Genomic DNA, 24,693 nt, shown 5'->3' with positions numbered 1-24,693 from the left:
AAGGGTTCAGCTCGGACATGTATGTAGCAAATTTTGTAGCGCCAGCTGACCTCTCCGTTACCAGATTCGCCACTCTGTCCAAGGGGTTTGTGTTACAGTCTAAGGTAATTGATTTTTCCATGAATCTAAATCCTGGTGTATTTGCTGTCCTGCATAAATCATATTCAAAATGAAGAGGTTGTTCCATGTCCATTATCTCATGTTTTGATTTCATAACTTGCAGCTCCTCTCTGCGATAATGTCTTGCACTGGGGGAATACCTGACTCGATCATGCACAGATTCACACTCGTGTTTTTCCTCACGCCTAACAAACACTTCACTAGTTTATTATTTTGTCTTTCCAATACTTTCAAGTAATTGGTCAGCCACGACTCAGAACCGTACAATAATGATGACGTTACTACAGAATCAAATACTTTTTTCTTGTATACAAATGGCATTTGTGTGTTGGCTGTACAAAAAATGGAAAACTTATTGAACGTGGCTTCACTTGCTGTCTGGTGCAAAGACAGTATACTATCTACTTTCCAGAGTCGGTGAACCAAGCCCCATGCATTCGATCCGGTGACCATCAACACACCGAGTTTCGCATTACGTATTACCCAGTTCCTTATTTTCTTTAATTCATTGTTTATAGTTTTCATCCAGGAATGGAAATCTGAGTGACTGGCATAGAGATTACTATCGTCTGCAAATATGTTGTATTTCTAGAGTGAGCTGGAGTGGACTATATACAGAGGTAAACTAATGTAAACCCTCACATGTAATTTCTAACACCGTCAGTTTATGTTTAATGGTATAAATGGGGCATGGCAGTCGAGCGGATACACCCTCGCCTCCTATTCCAGGGGTCGGTTGTTAGATTCCCGAGCACTCCCAGTTCAACATATGTTTGAAGCTATCCAGCGTATTCGAGTTAGTGATGATGCTTGGTAACTTGTTCCATTCATCCACTACTCTATTTCCAATCCAATGTTTACCTATTTCGCTCCTAAATCTAAATTTGTCTAATTTAAAACCATTGTTACGAGTTCGCTCCTGGCTGGATAGTTTGAGTACCTTTGTTAAATCACCTTTGTTTAGCTCTGACTTCCATTATACACCTCTATCATATCGCCCCTCGCTCTACGTCTCTCGAGAGAGTGCAAATTAAGATGCTTTAACCTGTCTCTGTACTCAAGGTTCCTAATGCCCGGGATTAGTCTTGTCATTCTCCTCTGAATTCTTTCTAGGGATTCTATATCCATTCTGTAATACAGTGACCAGAATTGAACTGCGTAATCCAAGTGAGGTCTCACAAGCGCAAGATATAGTTTTAGGATGACCTCGCTAGTCTTGTAACTAATAATCCTTTTTTATGAAACCACGACTTTATTAGCCTTGTTTAGAGCAAATACACATTGTTTACTTGGCTTAAGATTCCTACTTATCATTACTCCTAAATCTTTCTCACATTCGGATTTCTCTATAACATCGATGTTCATCTGATATCTGATTTCTCTGTTTACATCTCCCAGACTAAGTACTTTACATTTGTCCAGATTGAATTTCATCTGCCATTTTTCAGACCATTCGAATTTTTTTTTTTAGATCTTCCTGTAGTTTTGCGGAGTCCTCGTCAGATTTAATTACACGCCCTATTTTAGTGTCATCAGCAAATTTACTTATGTAGCTGTCTACTCCGATATCTATGTCTTTTATGTATATAATAAATAATAATGGTCCAAGTACTGAACCTTGGAGTACTTCTTTAGTGACGTTACTCCAATCAGATTTTGTGCCGTACCGTGCACTAATCCATTTTAGAATGTCTCCTCCAATGCCATGAGCCTCCACTTTCCTTATTAGTCTTTGGTGGGGTAGACGTCGAAGGCTTTGCTAAAGTCAAGATATACCACATCATAGTCGTGCCCATCGTTCACTGATTCGAAAACAACTGAAAACAATGTTAATAGATTAGTTAGACATGAGCGTCCTTGTAAAGGCTTGGACTTTGGGATATAAATCCCTTGCCAACCTAATCAGGATCTTGTAAAAGGAAAGTCAAGAACCATGGGTTTCCAAGGGTAACAAAAAACTGTTAGAGATTAACATATCTTTACTTTGAAAATAATCACAATAATTGACACCACTCACACAAATATCAAATAAACAATTACGGGAATCAAACATTTAATGGAGTCAATCACTTACGGGAGTCAATCACTTACGGGAGTCAAACAATTACGGGAGCCAAACAAAGTACAGATATTTCCTGCGGCTGTAGCCCGGTGGAATGTTCCGTTGACGTGGTGGTCCACTCTCAGGGGGAAGGTCAAGGGCAGCTTCCTCACTTGGCATTGGTGGGCGATGTCTTGCCACACAGGAGAGACGCCAGGGCACGGACGGTGGATAGGGCGTGGAGAAAGTGACGATGACGTGGCAGCCGCGACAGTAGCTGGAGCAGGTGTCTGGAGATTGACAGCCAAATAGTGAAGGTCTGGGGAATCAGCCCACGAGCCTCAGATGAGCACACAACCAGAGTTTGAACGAACAGTGGGGAAGTGCAGCTGTGGTGCTGGCTGGGTAGTGTCTGATGTGTGACGAAGCAGCAGTGACCTTGTCACCTTCGTCTACACCCCCCCCCCCATCTAGTGGGGCTGCAAACGAACGGCAGACAACCATCCCGCTCGTTACATCCCTTACACAGCTCCCCCAACAAAAATCTACTGTAAGGTAGATTAAAACTTAAGATTAGTACAACAAAACATATAACGATCCTACAACAAATGGTTAAATATACAGAGCAAGATAAAGAATAGAGAATGGTCACATTAAAAAGAATAAGTGGTAACTTGATATGCAAATATCGTAAGGCCGTATCAAGGAACTGCACGTGGGATCCACTTCAGTCCAGGTTTAAGTTTGGGCCCATTGCCAGTCGTAGAGGATTTTTCTATCCTGTCCGGCGTTATCGGTAACTGGCAATCGAGATCATCCGAGTCTGGCGCCTGAACTTCACAGGAACTCTTGCAGGGTCGTGCCTCCACTGACTCCAGCTTAGGAACGTCGTCAAGGACACAAGCAAAGTTAATGTGGGCCCTGCAATTATATTTCCTTAACAAATAAGCTTGATATAATTTAGGCTTCTTAGAGGAAGGGGTGAGAACGGTCCAACAAAATCTATGGCTACCCGAGAAAAATGGCTCTGTAATGACAGTAAGTGTTTAAGAGGAACAGGACGGACTCTACCCTTGGCGGACATACGCTGGCACTGATCACAACTCCTACAAAAGACTCTAATATCCGCTCTCATACCTGGCCAGTAAAACTGACCAGCAACCTTCATATAAGTCTTCCTACGAGAACAGTGTCCTGCTAGAGAGCTCTCGTGAGCTACAGAGAGAATGTTACTACGACAATCAACAGGGACAACCAGTAAAAACCGACCTACTTTGGCTGGTTGCTTGGATGACACACAAGACCTCTGTAACAGACCATTAATACAAACAAACTTGTAAACAGACTCATCTCTAGCCTGATCCTCCTCCCCGGAAGTCACCTTCTCCCTCACCCACGTCAGAGTGGTACACGAGTCTTGAAGCTTGGCGAACTCCTTGGGCGTCACAGTCAGTGGCTGCAATTTCAGAAGAACCAGGGGATACAGTCGTTTCACTTCCGCCGACCGTATCTCCACAGCTAAGACCTTTGCTGGAGGTGAGGGTGGCGAGGCGACGTCGGCAGGTGGCGAGGTGGTGTGGTTAGGTAGCGAGGAGACTGGCGCTGGTGGCGAGGAGACTTGCGCTGGTGGCGAGGAGAGTTCCTGGTCGTTAGTCACGAACTCCGGGAACATTACCAATGAGAACACTAGCAAATTTAATGGGCGCTCTTACCACATTAGACCAACCAATGAAATAGGGACAACGCAGGTAGCACCTAACAACAGGGAACTAGTCAACACGACCTAAATAATCGGCGACACTAACCTTCGAGAGGGCACGGACGGTGGATTGGGCGTGAAGGAAGTGGCGATGACGGGGCAGCCGCGGTAGTAGCTGAAGCAGGTGTCTGGAGATTGACAGCCAAATAGTTTAGGTCTGGGGAATCAGCCCACGTGCCCCAGGAGCCTCAGATGAGCACGCAACCAAAGTTTGAACGAACAGTGGGGAAGTGCAGCTGTGGTGCTGGCTGGGTAGTGTCTGATGTGTGACGAAGCAGCAGTGACCTTCTCACCTCCATCTACCCACCCTAGCAAACGAGCGGCAGACAACCATCCCGCTCGTTACAGCCCTTACCGCCCGCTTGTGAAGCCATGTTGGGAATCATTGATCAACTTGTGCTTTTCCAGGTGATTTCGAACAGTTTGAAATTATTGCTTCCAGTAATTTGCCTACAATTGATGTTAAACTGATTGGACGGTAGTTAGAGGATAGTGATCTGTCTCCCTTCTTGAAAATCGGTATTACTTTCGATCTCCAGGATTCAGGATTCTGGTACTACTGTACACCCGTTTTTAAGGACATGTTCAACAAATTTGCTAAGGGCATACTAAGCTCTTCCTTACATTCCGTAATACTCTGGTAAATATCTCATCGGGACCTGGAGACTTATTCGGCTTTAGCTATTCTATTTGCTTACTAACATCATTACTAGTCACTACTCTCTCACTTAATCTATTTTCTTCACTATCTCTGTATATAGTCGTTGCCTCGGGTATCATGTTTAAATTTTCGGTGGTAAAAACTATTGAAAAATATTTATTCAGATTATTGCTCATTTTCTGTCGTTATTAGCTAGCTCGCCGGTATTTGTTCATTTATTATCATGCTCATTAAAGGACAAAGAATAAAAAAAATATAGTACCAGCTATCAGCGTATGAACTAGCAGGGTGTCCCATAAGTTTCCATACAACATATCACCAACGCCATTACAAGCATAACTCCAGCTGTGCTTGAACGTGTTCTTCAGCAGTGGAGGACACGCATTGAAGAGTGTTTTCAACAGAATGGTAGTCATGTAGAGCATATTATATAAATAAAAATGGATTTTCATATAAAATTTATTTTTCCTATGTATTGAAATTTATGGGACACCCTGTATATATTTCTATTGAGATGTTTGCCCTCTGTCCCGACGTTGCCGCTTTGATTCTTCACCGTCTGGAATCTATTTTAGTAGCACTGGCGAATGACAAACTGTGCTATACAGTGCGCCGTAGCCACACTATCCCTATCAGGCAGTCATACCTCTGTGGTCCACTTTCAGAAACATAATACTTAGTTGAGCAGTGGACCCCAAGCTTTTGTAGGCTCTAGGCCGCATTTATCATTGAAAATATAGTGGTGAGCACCAACACTTTGGATCTACATTCAAAATAAAAAAATCTCATATATACTGTACAGTTATTAGCAGTTTTACACGTCTAACTGTTGCCATTTACATACTTTTTACATTTACTCTTGGACAGGATGTGTATATTTACCCCAGTGAGAAGGCTGGCTCTCTCTCTGGGCCCGGTCTGGGGTAAATACAGTTGTATCAAGTTATTACAAATTTTCATTAATTTCCCTCTTACAAATAATTCCAAATAATTCATTATTTTCTAATAAACCTTTGTGGGCTCCATGATATGGTTGTGCGGCGTCCCCACTGATTGAGACAATAGACGGCTTCAGGAGATGGTTAAAAGGGCAGGAACATCATACGAATTTCATTCAACAGTTTGGCTATCTGGAGATATAGCCAGGACAAAAATTTCCAGTGTATCTATCCGTCCAGCCAGAATATCATTGAATGTTAGGTCTCTTTCACGCAGCCCTTCCACAATGCCTTCAAAGTGCCCAATATCCACGTCAAGCTTCCTGTCCTCCTCCTCGAGTTCTCTAATGGTTTTATCTAGGTCTTTAATCGCCTCTTTCTCGTTCTTCCGATTTAATTGTGATCTCAATCTTTCTTTTTCTTTCTTGGCTCTCTCTTCCTCCCTCTTTCCTTCCGTTGCACTTCTGACTGGTGATTGATTATGCGTTGTTTGTATTGGAACGGTCACTATAGGTGTTGTCAGGGCGCTCCCACTCCCTGACGCCATATTTTCCTGAAATTATATTTGGAAATGGCCCTTAATAATGAAAATAATAATAAGTGTGAACATCCTATACAGGTATTTAAAGAAATTACGATTTGAAAAAAATATACAGCACCTGACAGGTTTGGTAGGAGTGAGATGAAACCGTAGGGAGGTAAATGAAACATCCAGTGAACAGAATGATGTTAATTTCGTGTGCAATCTCTAATACTTTATTGTTATCACCTGTTACATGTCCAAAAGACGTCCACACGTCAGTGAAGTTGTCAAATCCTCCAGTTTCCGTCTCCACCTCCTCCGCCGACTCAAGTCCCTCGGAGTTCCTGCACCCGAGCTCCTCAGTGTTTACACAACATTCATACTTCCCAAGCTCACCTATGCCTCCCCTACCTGGTCTTCCTCCCTAAATGCCACACAACGTAAACACCTAGAAAAAGTGCAAAAGAGGGCATGCAAGATTATTCTCTCCCCTTCCTACTCCACATATCAAGAAGCGCTCAACACAATGACCCTTTCGACTCTCACTGACCATCACCACGACCTCATCTGCAAATTTGGTAAGAAGCTTCTACACCATCCTCGACACCGGCTCCTACTACCACCTGAGATCCCTAGCCCGAGAATTGCTGTTCGGCACCACAACCGCATCCAGCCCATACGTGCACGAACTGATCGGTATAAGAACAGCCCAGTCCCAACCATTGTAAAAATTATCAATAACTTGTAATAAACCAGTGTATTCACTCCCAGTAAATACTACTTCTTGCACTGTTACTATGTTGAAATGCACTGTAGTTTGAGCTTTTCCCCATCTAGTTATTATATATCTTATTTGTATCTCTTATGTTACTTGTATATTATTTGCAATTCGAAACCCATTCCCCAAATATGTAACTGAATATTTTCAGCCTTCTGACTGCCAAGCTCTTTCAATAAACCGTTAATTATTATTATTATTATTATTATTATTATTATTATTATTATTATTATTATTATTATTATTATTATTATTATTATTATTATTATTATTATTATTATTATTATTAATGAACAGGGGCATCAGTGAGTCGCTTGGTGGGGAGGGGGAACATAAGAAGCTGATGTGAGGTGGTAGTTTAAGGTTGGCTGCCCACTTCCCTGATATGGTCGACAGCTGAACGTCTGTATCAACCACGGTTGGACATGTAACAGGTGATAGCAGAGCGTGGTTAAGTGGCAAGTAGTTCAGTGATTGGGAGATTAGTCGCAATCATGGTTTGGGTATAAATTGTTGGGATTTAAATTTCAGTTCTATTTATTGTTGCAGGGGCTGGTTACATGCTAGTAATAGTAGGGATGTACCTGGGTAGAAGGGAGACAGCCAAAAGACTGCACAGCTAGAGGTACGAGTACTACAGATGGAGAGAGATTACAGGGATCACCTGAGGCAGATGGAGTAGACCCTCGGTGAAAATTTGAGGGAAATGAAGACAATTTTGGAGAATGACAGTAGGCGGGAAAGGAAGATGCATGAATGTCAGGTTGTTCGATTGAATGTGGACCATCAGTCACCCATGGAACAATTAAGAATAGAGCACCAATCACACAGAGAACAGTAAAAGTGGGGGTATTAGACACATACTGAGGAAACAAGGGAGGGCCAGGGTGTCAAACTAAGGGAGCATCAGCCACACATGGAAGAGTTAGAGAAAACACCAAACACGCCTAGCCCAGTTGGGAGATGTAAGAAACAGGGTATCACGCACAGCTCATAAGAAATGACAGGCGAAATAAGAGAACAAAATGCCAGAGCGAAAGCTGGGTGCTAGGCGGAGCTGACCAGTACTAAGTTCGACGGTAAAACAGGGCAGGGGGTGGGCAGGTGGTTGAGAGAGGTCGACCAAGCCCTCAGGCAGCTGGACGAGGAAGAGGAAGAAAAGATAAACTTTGTAGTGCGGAATCTCGTGGGACCTGCGGCGGATCGTGTATATAATGCAAACAGGGAGTGGTAAAGTATAGAAGATTTAACAGGCTATTAGAAGCAGGCATACATGCTCCAAGTGAATCCAGTCACAGTCAATCATAGCCTAATAAACAGGCAACAGAAACCTAATGATAGTCTGCTAAATTCTATGACGTCATGTTAGAGCTAAATGAAATGTTAAACAAGCATGGGTATAAATATACTGATCAGATGTTAGGAGGTATAATTACGAAGGGCCTGAAAAGGACGAGAAGTCGCGATTGGTTAACCCAAGAAATGAGTAGGCATAACGAGAAGAGCTTGGGTGAGTGGATCATGGGGCTGAAGTAGTAGTGGCGGAGAGAGTGATAGAGCGTAAGGTAAAAATATTTCCAAAAAGTAGCATGAATATATGACATGGAGATCTGAGGCACAAAATTACTTGAGAAATATACACAGGTAAATGCATTAACAATTGGTAAAAGATAAACTAAGTATGAATTTTTTTTTTCCCGAAAGTCTTGAACTGGAATCATTTAAACTGACCTGCTTCATAATTCTTAAAGATTAAATTCATCAAAGTAGATGGAAAAACAAACACTTTATAGATTAACTTACCTTAGCCGGAGGAATGGTGTTAACGGTGCTGTGAGTTCTTTTATTAAAATATTGGTCATTGCTGTTTGTTTCAGTAGATCTCGAACATTTTCCAGAACAAAGCATATGTTCTTCAATATTCTTCACCCTGTTATCCAATTTTGTCCGCCAATTACGGTCATTCTTTCGTATACCAAGAATGATGCCTTGCTGTTTTTGTTTGTGTATGTTTTTGTGGTGAATTTTTTCTCTCAGCTCCTTTATCTCCATTTCTTTTTCCATTTTTTTATTTCTTTTCCGTGGTTTTTGGTTATTTGCTTTGTCATTGGATTTTCTTTTCATGGACACATTTGGCTGTGATGATGTTGACCCCTGTCCATCCACATACTCGCTGGCCGCAGAAGTTGAGGGCTGGCGATCTAAATCAGACTTCACTTGTTCCTGGAAAAAACAAACAACAATGAATGATAAAATATCTGATATGGCATGGAAGAAAATGTTTACTAATAATCTTGGTCTGTCGTTGATTAATGGTTTCATGCCAGATTCCTCAGGGTAATTAGGAACCTTGAGTACAGAGACAGGTTAAAGTATCTTAATTTGCACTCCCTCGAGAGACGTAGAGTGAAAGGCGATATGATAGAGGTGTATAAATTGAAGTCAGGGCTGAACAAAGGGACATTACAAAGGTATTCAAACTATCCAACCAGAAGCGAACTCGTAACAATGGTTTTAAATTAGACAAATTTAGATTTAGGCGCGAAATAGATAAACACTGGTTTGGTAACAGAATAGTGGATGAATGGAACAAGTTACCAAATATCATCATTAACTCGAATACGCTGGATAGCTTCAAACATAGGTTGGATGCTTATATGAGCAATAGGGGTTGGGTGTAAATGGGACTGCCCAGTATGGGCCAATAGGCCCGCTGCAGTTTCCTCCATTCTTATGTTCTTAATTTAAAACATTGTTACAAGTTCGCTCCTGGTTGGGTAGTTTGAGTACCTTTGTAATGTCACCTTTGTTCAGCCCTCACTTCCACTTATACACCTCTGTCATATCGTCCCTCACTCTATGTCTCTCGAGGGAGTGCAAATTAAGAAGCTTTAACCTGTCTCTGTACTCAAGGTTCCTAATGCCCGGGATTAGTCTTGTCAGTCTCCTCTGAATTCTTTCCAAGGATTCCATATCCATTCTGTAATAAGGTGACCAGAATTGAACTGCGTAATCCAAGTGAGATCTCACGAGCGCAAGATATATTTTGATAATCTGTAATCTCCGCTAGACACATCCTACAGTAAGATAAAAAAAACAAGTCAGCAAGTGTGGTCTGTCAGTGGTGGGTGATAGTTTCTCCTGAGCAGATGGGTTGATGGGTTGGATTAGTGTTTTGGCATTTTTTTACAAAGTCTTACCTTAATAGATTTAGGGTGCATGTCAAACAGGTTGTTCTTGTTTTTTCTGTTGTCCTTTGGCAGACTCCCTTTGCGCTCATAAACGGCTACGACTTCATCACAGTCTGAATCAATAGATTCCTCCATTTTGGTATCTGAGATAACACAAGAGTAGTTTATATCAAGAATATAGCTTAGCAATGAATCAGTAGTTTTCCTTGGAGCCAGATGTTTTCTACTGAGCATGGATGGGAGTCGAGCTGTGTTGCCAGTTGTGCGCAAGTTGCCATTTAGCTCAAGATAGTATGTGTTACGTTTTTTTCGTGATCAGAGTACGTGAGTCATGTTTAGTCCTTTAATTTATGCTTTATCAATAAACACAGTAACGCTTGTGATAATATTAAACGGATATTTATACTATATACATCACTAATAAACATTCTTATTATAATACTAGTCTGGCAACAATACTAGTGGTGTGATATGTATGTGTTCGTATTATGAAGTACAGTGGGTTTTTCTTACCACTGTTCTTCGGCAAATGAAACTTTAGATTAAAACGTAATAGAGAGAAAGAGAGAGATGGGTAAAAGCATTGAGACTAAGAAATAGAGGGTAAGAAAAATATAAAAAATATAGAGAGATTTAATGGTTAATGAGAAAGGGAGAGAAATAGAGAGATAAGAAGAAAGGGAGAAGAGGGTTCTGGAAGGAAAGAGGGAGAGGATGAGGAGAGAGAAAGTTAACGATGAGAGAGAGAAAACAATACAATGAGAGAAGAGAGAGACAGGGATAGAGAGAGAGAAAGAGGGAGAGAGAGAGAGCTGAAAAGGCTAATAAGAGCGATAAGGAATGGGGGAAATAGAGAGATAAAGAAAGAAAAAGAAATAAAGTTATATGGATAAAGAAGGAAAGGGGGATAAAAAAGACATGGGTATAATGAGAAAGAAAGGCATAAAAAGAGAGAATGATGATTAATAGAAGGAAAAAGATGTAAGGTAAGAGAGAAAGGAGAGACAAGGAGATAGAGGGAAGCACAAAGAGAAAGAATGACTAAGGTTACAGGGAAAATGAGTGAAAGGAATAAAGAGAGAGAGGGTTGAAGAAAGAGACAGACAAAAGGATAACGAAGTTGAGAGAAAATGGGCAATAAAGAGAAGGAAAAGAATAATGACAGAGAGGGGAGAGACGGGTATAGAGAAGAGAGGGGTGAAATAAGAAAAAATATGTAGAGAAGGATATATGAAGATATATAAAGAGAGAGAGAGAGAGAGAGAGAGAGAGAGAGAGAGAGAGAGAGAGAGAGAGAGAGAGGAGTATAAATACAGAACATAAGAACAAAAGAAAATTCGGAGTCTGCAAATGTAGTACCCATATTCATAAAGGGAGACAGAGCATCAGCGTCAAATTACCGGCCGATCAGTTTGACGTCAGTAGTGGGGAAATTTCTTGAATCAATTATAGCAGATAGCATCCGATCACATCTAGAGAAAAGCAAATTAATCTACGACTCTCAAGATGGGTTTACAAAGGGAAAATCTTGTCTAACAAATCTGCTAACGTTTTTTAGGAAAGTCTTCGAGGTAGTAGATAATGACGAAAATTACGATGTTATTTACTTAGACTTAAGCAAAGCATTTGACAGAGTACCGCATCAGAGGCTTCTGAGAAAAATTAAGGCTCATGGTATCGAGGGGAAAGTTTTAAATTGAATAAAATCATGGCTCACCGATAGAACGCAGAGGGTCAGCGTAGATGGTGTTAAATCTGAGTGGGGCAGTGTAACCAGTGGGGTTCCCCAGGGGTCAGTACGAGGCCAGCTCTTGTTCATAATCTACATAAACGATCTAGATACCGGGATCAGCAGTGACATAAGCAAGTTTGCGGATGACACCAAAATAGAGCGGCAAATTAATTCAGGCAGGATGCAAATGCATTACAGGAGGATCTAAATAAACTGCAGGGGTGGTCTGAAAAATGGCAAATGAAATTCAACACCAGCAAGTGCAGCGTACTTAATATTGGAAGAACAAATACTTATAATGTATACAGCCTGAACAACATCAACTTAGAGAAGTCGACTTGTGAAAGAGACCTAGGGGAAAACAGTGTTAATGTTCGAAATAAGGCAAACAGAGTATCTCGATTGGCGTGTCTGCCCTAAGTTCCTATTATAGAATGGATATAAATTCACTAGAGTCGTAGTAGTGAAGAATGACAAAATGATTCAGGACTTAGAAACCTTCCATATCAGGATAGGTTAAAGAAACTTAACTTACATTCCCTAGAAAGACGAAGAGTGCGGGGAGATATGATAGAAGTATTTAAGTGGGTGAAAGGAATCAATAAAGGGTATATAGATAAAGTTCTTATAATATCCGAGCAGGATAGGACTCGGAGCAACGGATTCAAGTTGGATAAGTTTAGGTTTAGGAGGGAGATAGGAAGAAACTGGTTCACAAATAGGGTGGTGGACGAGTGGAACAAGCTTAGCAACTTTGTAGTAAGTGCGGGAACTCTGAAAAGTTTCAAAAGGAGGCTAGATAGATTCATGGATGATAGAGAGTGGTAGTAACTCTCGACAGGAGCTGCCATGCACAGGCCAACCGGCCTATTGCAGACTTCTTATTTTCTTATGTTCTTCTTATGTTCTTATAGGCTGGTTGGCCTGTGCATGGCAGCTCCTGTCGAGAGTTACTACCACTCTCTATCATCCATGAATCTATCCAGCCTCCCTTTGAAACTTTCCAGCGTTCCAGCACTTACTACAAAGTTGCTAAGCTTGTTCCACTCATCCACCACCCTATTTGTAAACCAGTTCCTTCCTATCTCCCTCCTAAACCTAAACTTATCCAACCTGTATCCGTTGTTCCGAGTCCTATCCTGCTCGGATATTATAAGAACTTTATCTATATCACCTTTATTGATTCCTTTCACCCACTTGAATACTTCTATCATATCTCCCCGCACTCTTCGTCTTTCTAGGGAATGCAAGTTAAGTTTCTTTAACCTATCCTGATATGGAAGGTTTCCAAGTCCTGGAATCATTTTCGTCATTCTTCGCTGCACCGACTCTAGTGAATTGATATCCATTCTATAATAAGGGCACCAGAACTGAACCGCATAATCGAGGTGCGGCCTGACTAGCGCAAGATATAAGACCTCTGCACTCTTATTACTTACACTTCTAGATATAAAACCTAATACTCTGTTTGCCTTATTTCGAAGGTGTAGCGTAAGGGCCGCCCTTGCTGTCACGCCAATGACACACGTTCCAACAGGAAGGCACAGAAGTTTGTTCTTGTGTTTATAACTCCTGTGTAAACATAATTGCTACACAATTAGACAGGCCAACGGTCCTTACCCTGCAAGCAGGCGTCCCGCTGTGCCTAATGCTTATTGTCACTGGCTCTGCCTGCAATATTGTGCGACCATTCACAATGCAGATAGGAGGCGTATGATATTTGGAAAAGCCTTAGTGATTGGAAAATTAAATACCTGTAAATTACCTGTAAAACATATGCAGTTGAAGCTGGGTGTATGTTAGGTGGGGACAAAAACGGCAGCCGTAGTACCGTGGGGTGGCGGTGATGTAAGTCGACAAAGGCACTCTGGTGACTACAGTCCTCCACATTAATTTTTCTTGGGGACCCAGTTTTTAATTTCATTCACTCATCCAAGTCTCTACCTTCCCCTGGCCTTCCTATCCTCAACTTTACCCACTAACATTTCACTTATTATCTCCTCATCCCTAATTATATGACCAAAGTTTCTCATTTTCCTTTTCCTGTAAACTTCAAGATAACTTAATATATCGTAAGCTTTAGGTGCTCTGCTGTCTGCTGTATTACGTATCGATAGAAGTTGGACCATTCAGGTTTATATCCTGTGAACATCATAAAGGTATATTTTACAAGTCATGTGTGACTCGTAAGATTCTCATAAAGTATAAATTTGAGTAACTGTTTTTTTGGATACTTTTAAAGTGGTTATAGAAAATTACTTGTGGCAATTAATTCAACCCCAGTCCCATAATCACAATCCACGTATCTGAGGGAGCCACTGTGTTTACAAATCATAAGCCTACAAGAAACTAAACGTTACATATATTCAGTAGCCAATATATAAACCTGGTCCAATTGACTCTTTGAGGGAGAAAATACTTAGGAAGAATGACAGCACCAACGTATAGATAAACAATAACATTTATTTGGTATATTTCGATATTATTTAACCTGAAATCGAATACAGTAGCATCAGTATTAAGACCTTAGTATGAGAAATAAAATGAACTGCAACATTGGGTACATTCTAACTTTACGAAAAAAAATTCATTACTGAACATTATTGACTGCTAAAATTAATACTTTTAACAAAAAAATTAAATAACAGAGTAGCAGAAGCTTGGAACCCCGTATCATAAAATGAATATTCAAAGGCAAGTGTTACCAGTCGGAACATTATAAAGTATACCAGTGTTGGGCAGTACTGACCTGTAGTATAGTCATTTGGTTTGCTCGATACAATTCATCAGGGATTCAACTTTTAAAACTACGTATACCACTTCTACGGTGTTCTCTGATCTGAATACCAATCTCAATATGAACTGTATTCCTCAACTGTTTATTCTTTAAGTGTAGTGACAGAAATACACTGTATATCTCCCAAACGACTACTACAGGTCAGTACTGCCGAACACTAGGGTCACTTGTTCAGATTATACAGTCTTTAGCACTTTGTAACTGGTATACAGTATAATGTATAATGGTATGATGAGACATCTGACCGAAGCTCAAGGTAATATGATGAAAAAATCAGTCCTACTCAAGGAATTCAATAAATACTAAAATATTATTGATAAACCAAGAATTATTTTGTGCAGCATAAGTGTTATAGGCATAACACCAGGTAGTTTAATGAAGCGGGGTTAATATAAGTGGTCGCAATGCGGCTTTCGCTGGTTCATGTCACGTTTCATATGTTTTTCACTTTTTATATGAAAATATAAAATATATTTGATTTTGCCTAAAGTTATACTGCATTTAGAAGTATTCAGTTAACCTTACTTTATAACTAAGACCAAAAATAAATAAGAAATCATTGCGTTCTACAAAGCTCATTCCTACGTTGGCGGTTTTGGAAAACGTGTGAAACATAAAACATTACCATCAGGTTCTCATGAACACAAATTGTACATATAGGAAAGATAGGAGCAGGCGGAAAGATTCAGTGTATATGGCTGGGGTAAGGATGACTTATCACCTCATCCCTTTGAGATGTATTATTTTAACTCAATAATCGTATCACTCAATCATTCCAGAGTAAAGAAAAAAGTGGCTATATTTTCCGGACATGCATTCCTCCGCCACGATGTATGAGGCATCATAGACAATGTACCTCAAAGCCACATCAAACACAATTTCAGATTTCAAAGTTAAATGATTATTTCAATAAATATAATTTGAAACCCAACCAATGTCTTTATCTAGAGAAATTTACATGACGTCGGTCGTTCTACTTGTCACAGCGTTTCACATGGTACAGACCACTAATTTGGTATTTCTTCAGGAGCGCGGTAACTTTAATTGACTGGATGTACAGTCAACCAAATATGCACTAACTCCACTCTGGGTCTCTTAAACGCAATCTAATCACTGTCAGGATAAATATTAAACAAAATAAAGTTAATATTTTTATAATAAACTATTCATCATTATTTTAGATCATGAGATATTTCCAAAATTTCGTAATTTAATTAAATAATGAAGAAAATTATATTAATGAATTAGCAGCTCAATTGCAACCACAGCTGCCACAAAATTCTCACATCAAATTTTCTTAATTATCTAAAAAAATATACGAACATTTGGAAACTTCTCATGGTCTAAAATAATGATGAATAGTTTATTATAAAAATGCTACCTATGGTATGTTCAATATTTATCCTGACAGTGATACAGCCCAAAATAAATCCACCAATCACAATCACCATTACATCCAACTTTACCAAGTATTGCCAGGTAAAATTGCGAGTACGAGGCCGAGGGTGGGGATGAGACATCTTCGGTTAACTGTACCGCACCTATTTAGTATTTACGTGTAAAAATCTAATATTTAAGTGCTCAGTTTTTACGATATTTCAAGGAAGTTTTGTTTATTTGGAATTGGTGAATAAATACTCCAATATTTTGAGTGAGAACTATATTAGTTTTAAGATTCAAACCGATAACGTTTTCGTACCTTCCATGATATTTCCTGTACTGTCGCTTATCTTGCTCCCAGGTTGAACTCCGTAATGGGAAAGTTATGAAAAGCACATATTCAACTAAAGAACATATGTATGAAGGCCATTGTATCCCAGAGGATGGAAAAAAAAGCTGAGGAAGACCATAAAGAGTATAGCTATCCCAAGTTATGATGAGTAAGTTAATGTGCAATACATAGTTGTCTCAAAGACTAATCATGTAAAACCCATTTCTCTTGTCCCGTGGGGCTATAGATTTATGCTAGATGGTGACGAGAGGTTAGAAGTGAAACAAACTGCTATTGATTATGAAATGTTTTTAAAATCAGGAAGAGCTGTAATATTCCCTTCTCCTGCCATTATACCAAGCCAATCAGCTGCACCTTTACATGGATTTTACATTAGTTTACGTTACGTTGCTTTATGTTATTTTACGTTATGTTAGTGTTAGGGTGTTTAATCCTCACGAGAAATAATATGGGGTGCCCAATCTTCGCGTGGTTATATTTTTCAAAGCAGGAGGAGTAATTTGTCCATTAAAAATGAAACCATGTAAGAACAACACTCAATCTACACATGAAGTATCCGCTGATGCTCTCTTGTTTTGTTTTCCATCTTGAAGGCTGCTGAAGGGGATCACGACCTCCAGAGATAGGTGATGATGACAACTTCTACTGTACAGTAGTCCACCTCACTTGGTGCTGTTGAAAAACAAATGTTTCTTTTAAAAATTACAGGTTTGTTTGTACTGAAGACTTTATCAAATAAAACGATTTCTTTTTAATAGTCAATTAAGATTTAAAAAGCAAGCAATTGGTGTTTTATTTTCTAAAATAAGAATATTTTTATTGTTACACCGTAGCGGAAATTAATTCGTGAATGGTAAAATTGGCTTTCGTTCATTTAAGACGCCGCTTACCATCGTATGGTAGCCAAATTATGCCTAACCTAGGTAAGTTTTAACTTTTGTATCTACGAAGCTATTCACGTGTGTCTATTATAATCATATGTATGATCATCTTTCGCAGGTCAGAAATTTACTAAAGGAAATGAATCAAGATATAGCTGTTTTGCTATTATTCTTATAAGCATTATACAGTGTGCGTATATATCACAACAGCATATGCATTGAAAAAATCTATAAAACCATTGAGTTGAATTTTGATATATTTCACCAGAAAGTTTATTTAACATAATTCAGTATTTTCTTCATCATTCTTCACCCACACCTCCCCCTCGGAGGCTGGGCTCTTACTGAAAAATCCTGCATTCACTTGATTTAACTTTCGAGATGGGATTAATATACATGAGAATTACCGCTTTGCTGCAATTATCCAAAGGGCAAATGATAAACGGTAATTTTTATCATCCGAATAAGACGTTTGCCCTAATGTGGATAACATTGGGATTCGTTAACATAATGGAAGATTGTTCATGCGAACAAAATAAGGCCAATGCTTTTTAAGGTCACCCTGTGTACATAAGCTCTCTCTCAGTCTTTGTAATTCAGTTGCCTCCGATGATGTCTTGAATAAAGACGAAAGCTTAGGTGCTCCACTGATTCCCCTTTCTTGTGTGGTTTTATCGAGATTTATCTTATCCACGTTTTCATTGTGAATCTACACTTCAAAATAATAAACCTATGGTCCTAGCTAGTTAAACGGGGACCACGTATCTCACAACAAATGGGAACTTAAGGATTTACCAAATAGAATACACCAAAATACGTGCCAAGTCGCCACCACAGACGTCCCACACCTCCCTACACAAAATTCCAACTCAGCCTACAAAAGACGCCACAACTTTCATGACGACACGCCTCATAGGCTTTCTCATTGGTCGAAGACAGGCCTAAGGCCTTCATACTATTGGCTTAAAATTAGCGGGAACTCTCAAGTGGTGGGAAACTCATGACATTCTTACAATATATATATATATATATATATATATATATATATATATATATATATATATATATATATATATATATATATATATATATATATATGCAATAAAATCACTGTAGGTGCGCGTGATCCAGGTATATGCTGATAACCACAAGGAAAAAGAAAACACGAAGTAACCAAGCGCTTTCGTGTAATTCACATCTTCAGGGGTGAGTACAGACTAAAATAGAAGTGCAGAACAAGTTATATAAGAACATAAGAAAACAAGGAGTCTGCAATAGGCCGGTTGGCCTGTGCATGGCAGCTCCTGTCGAGAGTTACTACCACTCTCTATCATCCATGAATCTATCCAGCCTCCTTTTGAAACTTTCCAGAGTTCCCGCACTTACTACAAAGTTGCTAAGCTTGTTCCACTCGTCCACCACCCTATTTGTGAACCAGTTTCTTCCTATCTCCCTCCTAAACCTAAACTTATCCAACTTGAATCCGTTGCTCCAAGTCCTATCCTGCTCGGATATTATAAGAACTTTATCTATATCCCCTTTATTGATTCTTTTCACCCACTTAAATACTTCTATCATATCTCCCCGCACTCTTCGTCTTTCTAGGGAATGCAAGTTTAGTTTCTTTAACCTATCCTGATATGGAAGGTTTCTAAGTCCCGGAATCATTTTTGTCATTCTTCGCTGCACCGACTCTAGTGAATTTATATCCATTCTATAATAGGGGCACCAGATCTGAACCGCATAATCGAGGTGCGGCCTGACTAGCGCAAGATATAGTTGCAATAAGACCTCTGCAATCTTGTTACTTACACTTCTAGATATAAAACCCAATACTCTGTTTGCCTTATTTCGAACATTAACACACTGTTTTCTAGGCCGTAGGTCCGGGCTTACAAGTACCCCTAGGTCTCTTTCACAATTCGACTTCTCTAGGTTGATGTTGTTAAGGCTGTATACATTATAAGTATTTGTTCTTCCAATATTAAGTACGCTGCACTTGCTGGTGTTGAATTTCATTTGCCATTTTTCAGACCACCCCTGCAGTTTATTTAGATCCTCCTGTAATGCATTTGCATCCTGCCCTGAATTAATTTGTCGCCCTATTTTGGTGTCATCCGCAAACTTGCTTATGTCACTGCTGATCCCAGTATCTAAATCGTTTATGTAGATAATGAACAAGAGTGGGCCTAGTACTGACCCCTGGGGAACCCCACTGGTTACACGGCCCCACTCAGATTTAACGCCATCTACGCTGACCCTCTGCGTTCTATCGGTGAGCCATGATTTTATCCAATTTAAAACTTTCCCCTCGATACCATGAGCCTTAATTTTTCTCAGAAGCCTCTGATGCGGTACTCTGTCAAATGCTTTGCTAAAGTCTAAGTAAATAACATCGTAATTTTCGTCATTATCTACTACCTCGAAGACTTTCCTAAAAAACGTTAGCAGATTTGTTAGACAAGATTTTCCCTTTGTAAACCCATGTTGAGAGTCGTAGATTAATTTGCTTTTCAGCCTTTTCTCTAGATGCGATCAGGTGCTATCTGCTATAATTGATTTAAGAAATTTCCCCACAACTGACGTCAAACTGATCGGCTGGTAATTTGGCGCTGATGCTCTGTCTCCCTTTTTGAATATGGGTACTACATTTGCCTGTTTCCACAAGTCTGGCACAACTCCGGTGTCTAATGATTTTATAAATAAGTTTACGAGGGGTCCGCTAATCTGTTCCCTACACTCTTTCAAGACTGGAGGGAAAATTTCATCCGGCCCTGGGGATTTTGTTTTCTTTAGTTTATTTATCTTCTTAAGAACATCCTCTTTTCTGATATATATACAGAGGAGGGTTAGAACAAGTCCACAGAGGTCAAGTATAGGTAATGACCCTACTAATCTTTACAAAAGCACCGCAGCGGTCGGTAGTCAGGTCAGAGGAAAAACTGACCCAACCTTCTCACCTGGTTACAAATCTTCTTAATTACAAAATTGTCCAATTTGTACATACCATTACTCAAATTCATGTTAACGGATTCGGTATGTTTAATGAGACTAGATTCTATGATGTTCCTACTGTCAATTGAATTACAAGGTAATATTGAGGAGGCATTATCCCAGTCAATGCAATGTTTATTATCCCTCAAATGAACGAACAGAGCATTGGATTCCTGGCCTGTCCTAACACTGTATTTATATTGTTTAAGTCTAGTTACAAGATCTTTACCTACTTGGCCTAAGTAAAACTTATTACATTCCTTGCAAGGGACTTTATAAATGCAGCCATTTGTATTATTGGTGGAGTTCTTGATTAACATTTGTTGAACAGTGCATGAGTTTTTAAATGCCACATTGACGTTCCAGGTTTTTAGTTGTAAAGGAATTTGAGAGAAATTTTTGTGAAATGGTAATACTAAGAGATTCTTATGGTCATGGGTGGGCTTGGGATCAGTTCTATAAAAAGATTTCTTAGTAATGTTCAGGCATTTGTCTATGAAAGATCTAGGGTATTTAAGGTTCAAGCCAATATTATAGATATATTTATATTCCTCATCAATGAATTCCGGGCTGCAAATTCTCAAAGCACATATAAACATTGATGAAAATACTGACTGTTTGACTCTATTATGGTGGGCAGAATAATAATGAATGTATAAACACACATTATTAGGTTTTCTATAAATACTGAACTTAAAGGTGTTACCTATTCTGTGGATCACACATTCTAGGAATAACAATTTAGTCTTGCTCTAATTCCACAGTGAATTTGATCGAGGGGGCTAAGTTACTAAGTTGTGGCAGGAAAGCTTTTAGGTCCTCATTACATGGCCAGAGACATAATACATCATCTACATATCTAAACCAGACTGCTGAAGGTGGTAAAATATTACTTAATAGTTTCTTTTCAAAGAATTCCATATATAGGTTGCCTAATACTGGTGAGAGTGGATTACCTATTGCCATACCAAATTTGTGAGCATAACCTACAGTGATTTATTTGCTTATATATATATATATATATATATATATATATATATATATATATATATATATATATATATATATATATATATATATATATATATATATATATATATATATAGATGTGTGTGTGCAAATAAATCACTGTAGGTGTATAAATGAGGTAGAAAGTCAGATAGTAAATCATCCACTTAAATTGTCACATTTTTTGCTGGTTTATGAGTTCAAATTATTAGTACTGGTATGTGTTTATATACAGTACATTACAAAATTTATAAAACTATGTTTAATTTAGATTAAATTGAAATTCTCCAACCTGATTATTTTGTGAAACACAAACTTGGGAACAGAAGCATTTACACATACATTTGCCCCTTTCATGATTTCATTTCAGTATCGGATGTTCCGGAATTTTTTTTTGTAAATTTGTGAATTTTCAAGACATACGAGGACATTATAAACTTTGAGGTAAACTTACTTGACACTACAATAAGGAAGGAAGGTGATGCCGCAATTTTCTTCTATGTAATTCAGAAGAGTCTTCTCGTGTTGACGCTGTCCTTCAATCACCTTAGCCATACTGTCTTTCTCTGCCTGTAGTTGTCTTATGGTAGCCGCCTGGTGGTCTATCAACTTCTTGTTTTTTTCTCTGTTTTTCTTGGCCCTGATAGCATCTAGTCTCTTTCTTTCCTGGTTTTCATCTTCGTAAGGTACCAGATGATCGTACAGCTTTTCTCTTGTTGAGGGTAGTTTCCTCTTACGACGACGTAATGACCCTTTTGCCATGTTCGTCCCACTCATGCAGTTAATAGCAATTGGTGGTTCTGAGTTTATAGTAGGCTGAATGATGTCCGCACTCTCCCTAATGTCTTTAGTTTCCCTCACTTGGGAATCCATTGACTGCAAGACAAGTAAGGTACCAGTGTTGTCTGCAACTTGGAGTCGTTCCTCTAATATATTTTGTGTATTTATTTCAACACTATTTGTACATTTTCCGGTTGAGTCTAAGTGATCGTCAATACAGTTGACTGTTCCATCTTTGGGCTGTGCAGTGTTAGGTTGAGAAGTATCAGAGGACTGTTGTATAAATGAGTCAGCACACATAGCTCCCAGGTCATCATTTGGGATGTTAACACAACTTAAAGATCCGAATTGACAAACTTCTTTTTCTGTGTATTTTTCATGACTTCCTAGTGTTTCAAATGGTGAATGAACTGCTTGCTCAGCAGCATTTTCGATGGTGCTAAATGCTTTACTCCCACCTATTTTCTGCATGTGGTAAACAAAATTCTGAAAATCTTCCAGGTTCACCGAATTTAGATTACACACAGTGTCGTCTTCAACGTAATTTAAGGCTTGGCTTCCTGATTTTCCATTATCTAACTTACAATTCATAATCTTGTTTCCCGAGGTTTGATCGACAGTAACTGTCGATGCATCGTTGGACAGAGCCTTTGTATCTCCGCCTGAAATTACAGCATTATGCAGGAGCTGTGTGTGAGGCTGTAACTGGTCTCCTACAAAATTAAATGCTTGAGCTTGAGCTGTTTGAGGCACAGTGTGAGACATACCTGCTGGATACGCTGTAGGAATTATTGCTGTTTGAGGCACAATATTTACTAAATATGTCTCTAGTTTTGTATTGCCGGAAGGGAAGTTATGGTTAATATGTTCTTTACCAATACCAAATCCTGTTCCATCAGTATGATAGTTACCCTGCCCCCATGACACATTTGTTGACTGATTCACTGCTGGTGCCAGGTGGCACTGAACTGGCTGCATAGTTGTTTCTTTCTGGCATGACTGACCTTCACTACAGACATTTGAAGTATAATTATCGTCACAACTGTTAGTTTCAGTAACCAAGGTAGTCAAAGGGGCGTTCAGCATTTCGTAAGCATTTTCCAGCGATAAGAGAGTCGTGTCTGGAGCTCCAGCCATTCTTACGACGGTTGTTTACTTCTCTCTAACTCTCACTACCAATCGCAGGTCTTTCTCACAACTACGCATATTATCACCGATCTTAAACTTCACACAACACTATAAACTCGACGTTTTTTAGCAAAGAGTAAATAAGTGACCAGTGGTAATACACCGCTGTGTATACACGTATCGGCTGAGCGTGGTGGAGTACTGTATTTCTCCACATGGTAACTGGTGTCATGCAGTTATCGTACAGTATATATTACAGGTTCCTTATATTATCATCAACTTTACCTACGAGTTGATTGAATATATTTTTGTTATAGTTGTTATATAAAAATGTTTTGGCAGTTACGACACCTCAGTAAATATATATATATATATTTTAAATAAGACCTAAGATAATGATAAATTATATAAAATAATGCTGTCTGGCTACTAACACTAGCCTCACACGAGGCTAGCAGGATTCTCTAAGGTTCGTTGTACAACTTATGGATTGAACCGTATAAGATCGTGTCATTAAATCATTTAACTTGTATTCATTATTCATATTTTCATGGAATATTTTATTTTGTGTCGCTGAACATGAGATGAAAAGCTTCTTTTTCTTCTTTTTTTATGGGGATTAACCCACCCGGGCACAGGTCACTGACCCACATCGGGGCCTGGGGGGCGTAAATGTTATAATAATAATAATAATAATAATGATAATAATAAATTATAAAACTTATAAATAAAAGTACCCCTGTAATAATAAAGAGCCATAAATAAATACAAAAATAATAAATACAAATATCAATAGTGAGAAATGATGTCGGTATGTTGTGGTGTCAATAGTTAGTTAAATAAATGAGACCTAACCTACGTGCAATGCCATCATATACAGTATATATATATATATATATATATATATATATATATATATATATATATATATATATATATATATATATATATATATATATATAGAGGTAGTAGGCAGCTACCAAACAGGGAGGTACGACTGCCTGGGAAGATATTGGAAGCATAATGTATTGTCTAATAGTAGACCCTGCTACTATATGGCATCACGAAAATTGTGACCAAGTCCCAGGTTGCTGATCTGACTTTCTGCCTCCTTTACACACAATTTGCGGATGACACCAAAATAGGGCGGCAAATTAATTCAGGGCACGATGCAAATGCATTACAGGAGGATCTAAATAAACTGCAGGGGTGGTCTGAAGAATGGCAAATGAAATTCAACACCAGCAAGTGCAGCGTACTTAATATTGGAAGAACAAATACTTATAATGTATACAGCCTGAACAACATCAACCTAGAGAAGTCGACTTGTGAAAGAGACCTAGGGGTACTTGTAAGCCCGGACCTACGGCCTAGAAAACAGTGCGTTAATGTTCGAAATAAGGCAAACAGAGTATTGGGTTTTATATCTAGAAGTGTAAGTAACAAGAGTGCAGAGGTCTTATTGCAACTATATCTTGCGCTAGTCAGGCCGCACCTCGATTATGCGGTTCAGTTCTGGTGCCCCTATTATAGAATGGATATAAATTCACTAGAGTCGGTGCAGCGAAGAATGACAAAAATGATTCCGGGACTTAGAAACCTTCCATATCAGGATAGGTTAAAGAAACTT

The 24,693-nt window shown here is 39.0% G+C and overlaps 1 protein-coding gene across 4 annotated transcripts; it reads right to left on the bottom strand.

Annotated features, from left to right (window-relative positions):
- Positions 1 to 5,519: 5,519 nt before the first annotated feature.
- On the bottom strand, positions 5,520 to 23,286 carry LOC121854487. 4 transcript variants are annotated; one of them, XM_042349171.1, is made up of 4 exons: positions 21,610 to 23,286; positions 10,021 to 10,154; positions 8,624 to 9,043; positions 5,520 to 6,072 (listed from the first exon to the last, which is right to left on the bottom strand). In XM_042349171.1, the coding sequence occupies exons 2-4, from the start codon at positions 10,144 to 10,146 to the stop codon at positions 5,692 to 5,694; spliced, it is 927 nt and encodes a 308-aa protein (XP_042205105.1). In that variant the 5' UTR covers positions 10,147 to 10,154; positions 21,610 to 23,286; the 3' UTR covers positions 5,520 to 5,691. The 4 variants fall into 4 exon arrangements, with proteins under 4 accessions (XP_042205105.1, XP_042205104.1, XP_042205106.1 ...); XM_042349170.1 differs by lacking the exon at positions 21,610 to 23,286 and having other exon boundaries at positions 10,021 to 10,690; XM_042349172.1 differs by lacking the exons at positions 5,520 to 6,072; positions 21,610 to 23,286 and adding an exon at positions 7,073 to 7,958 and having other exon boundaries at positions 10,021 to 10,699.
- Positions 23,287 to 24,693: the final 1,407 nt, after the last annotated feature.

Source organism: Homarus americanus, unplaced genomic scaffold (assembly GCF_018991925.1).
Source record: "Homarus americanus isolate GMGI-L3 unplaced genomic scaffold, GMGI_Hamer_2.0 scaffold53225, whole genome shotgun sequence".
Taxonomy (NCBI): domain Eukaryota; kingdom Metazoa; phylum Arthropoda; class Malacostraca; order Decapoda; family Nephropidae; genus Homarus; species Homarus americanus.
The sequence above is the reverse complement of the archived record's forward strand: the minus strand, read 5'-3'. Positions and strand labels throughout refer to the sequence as shown.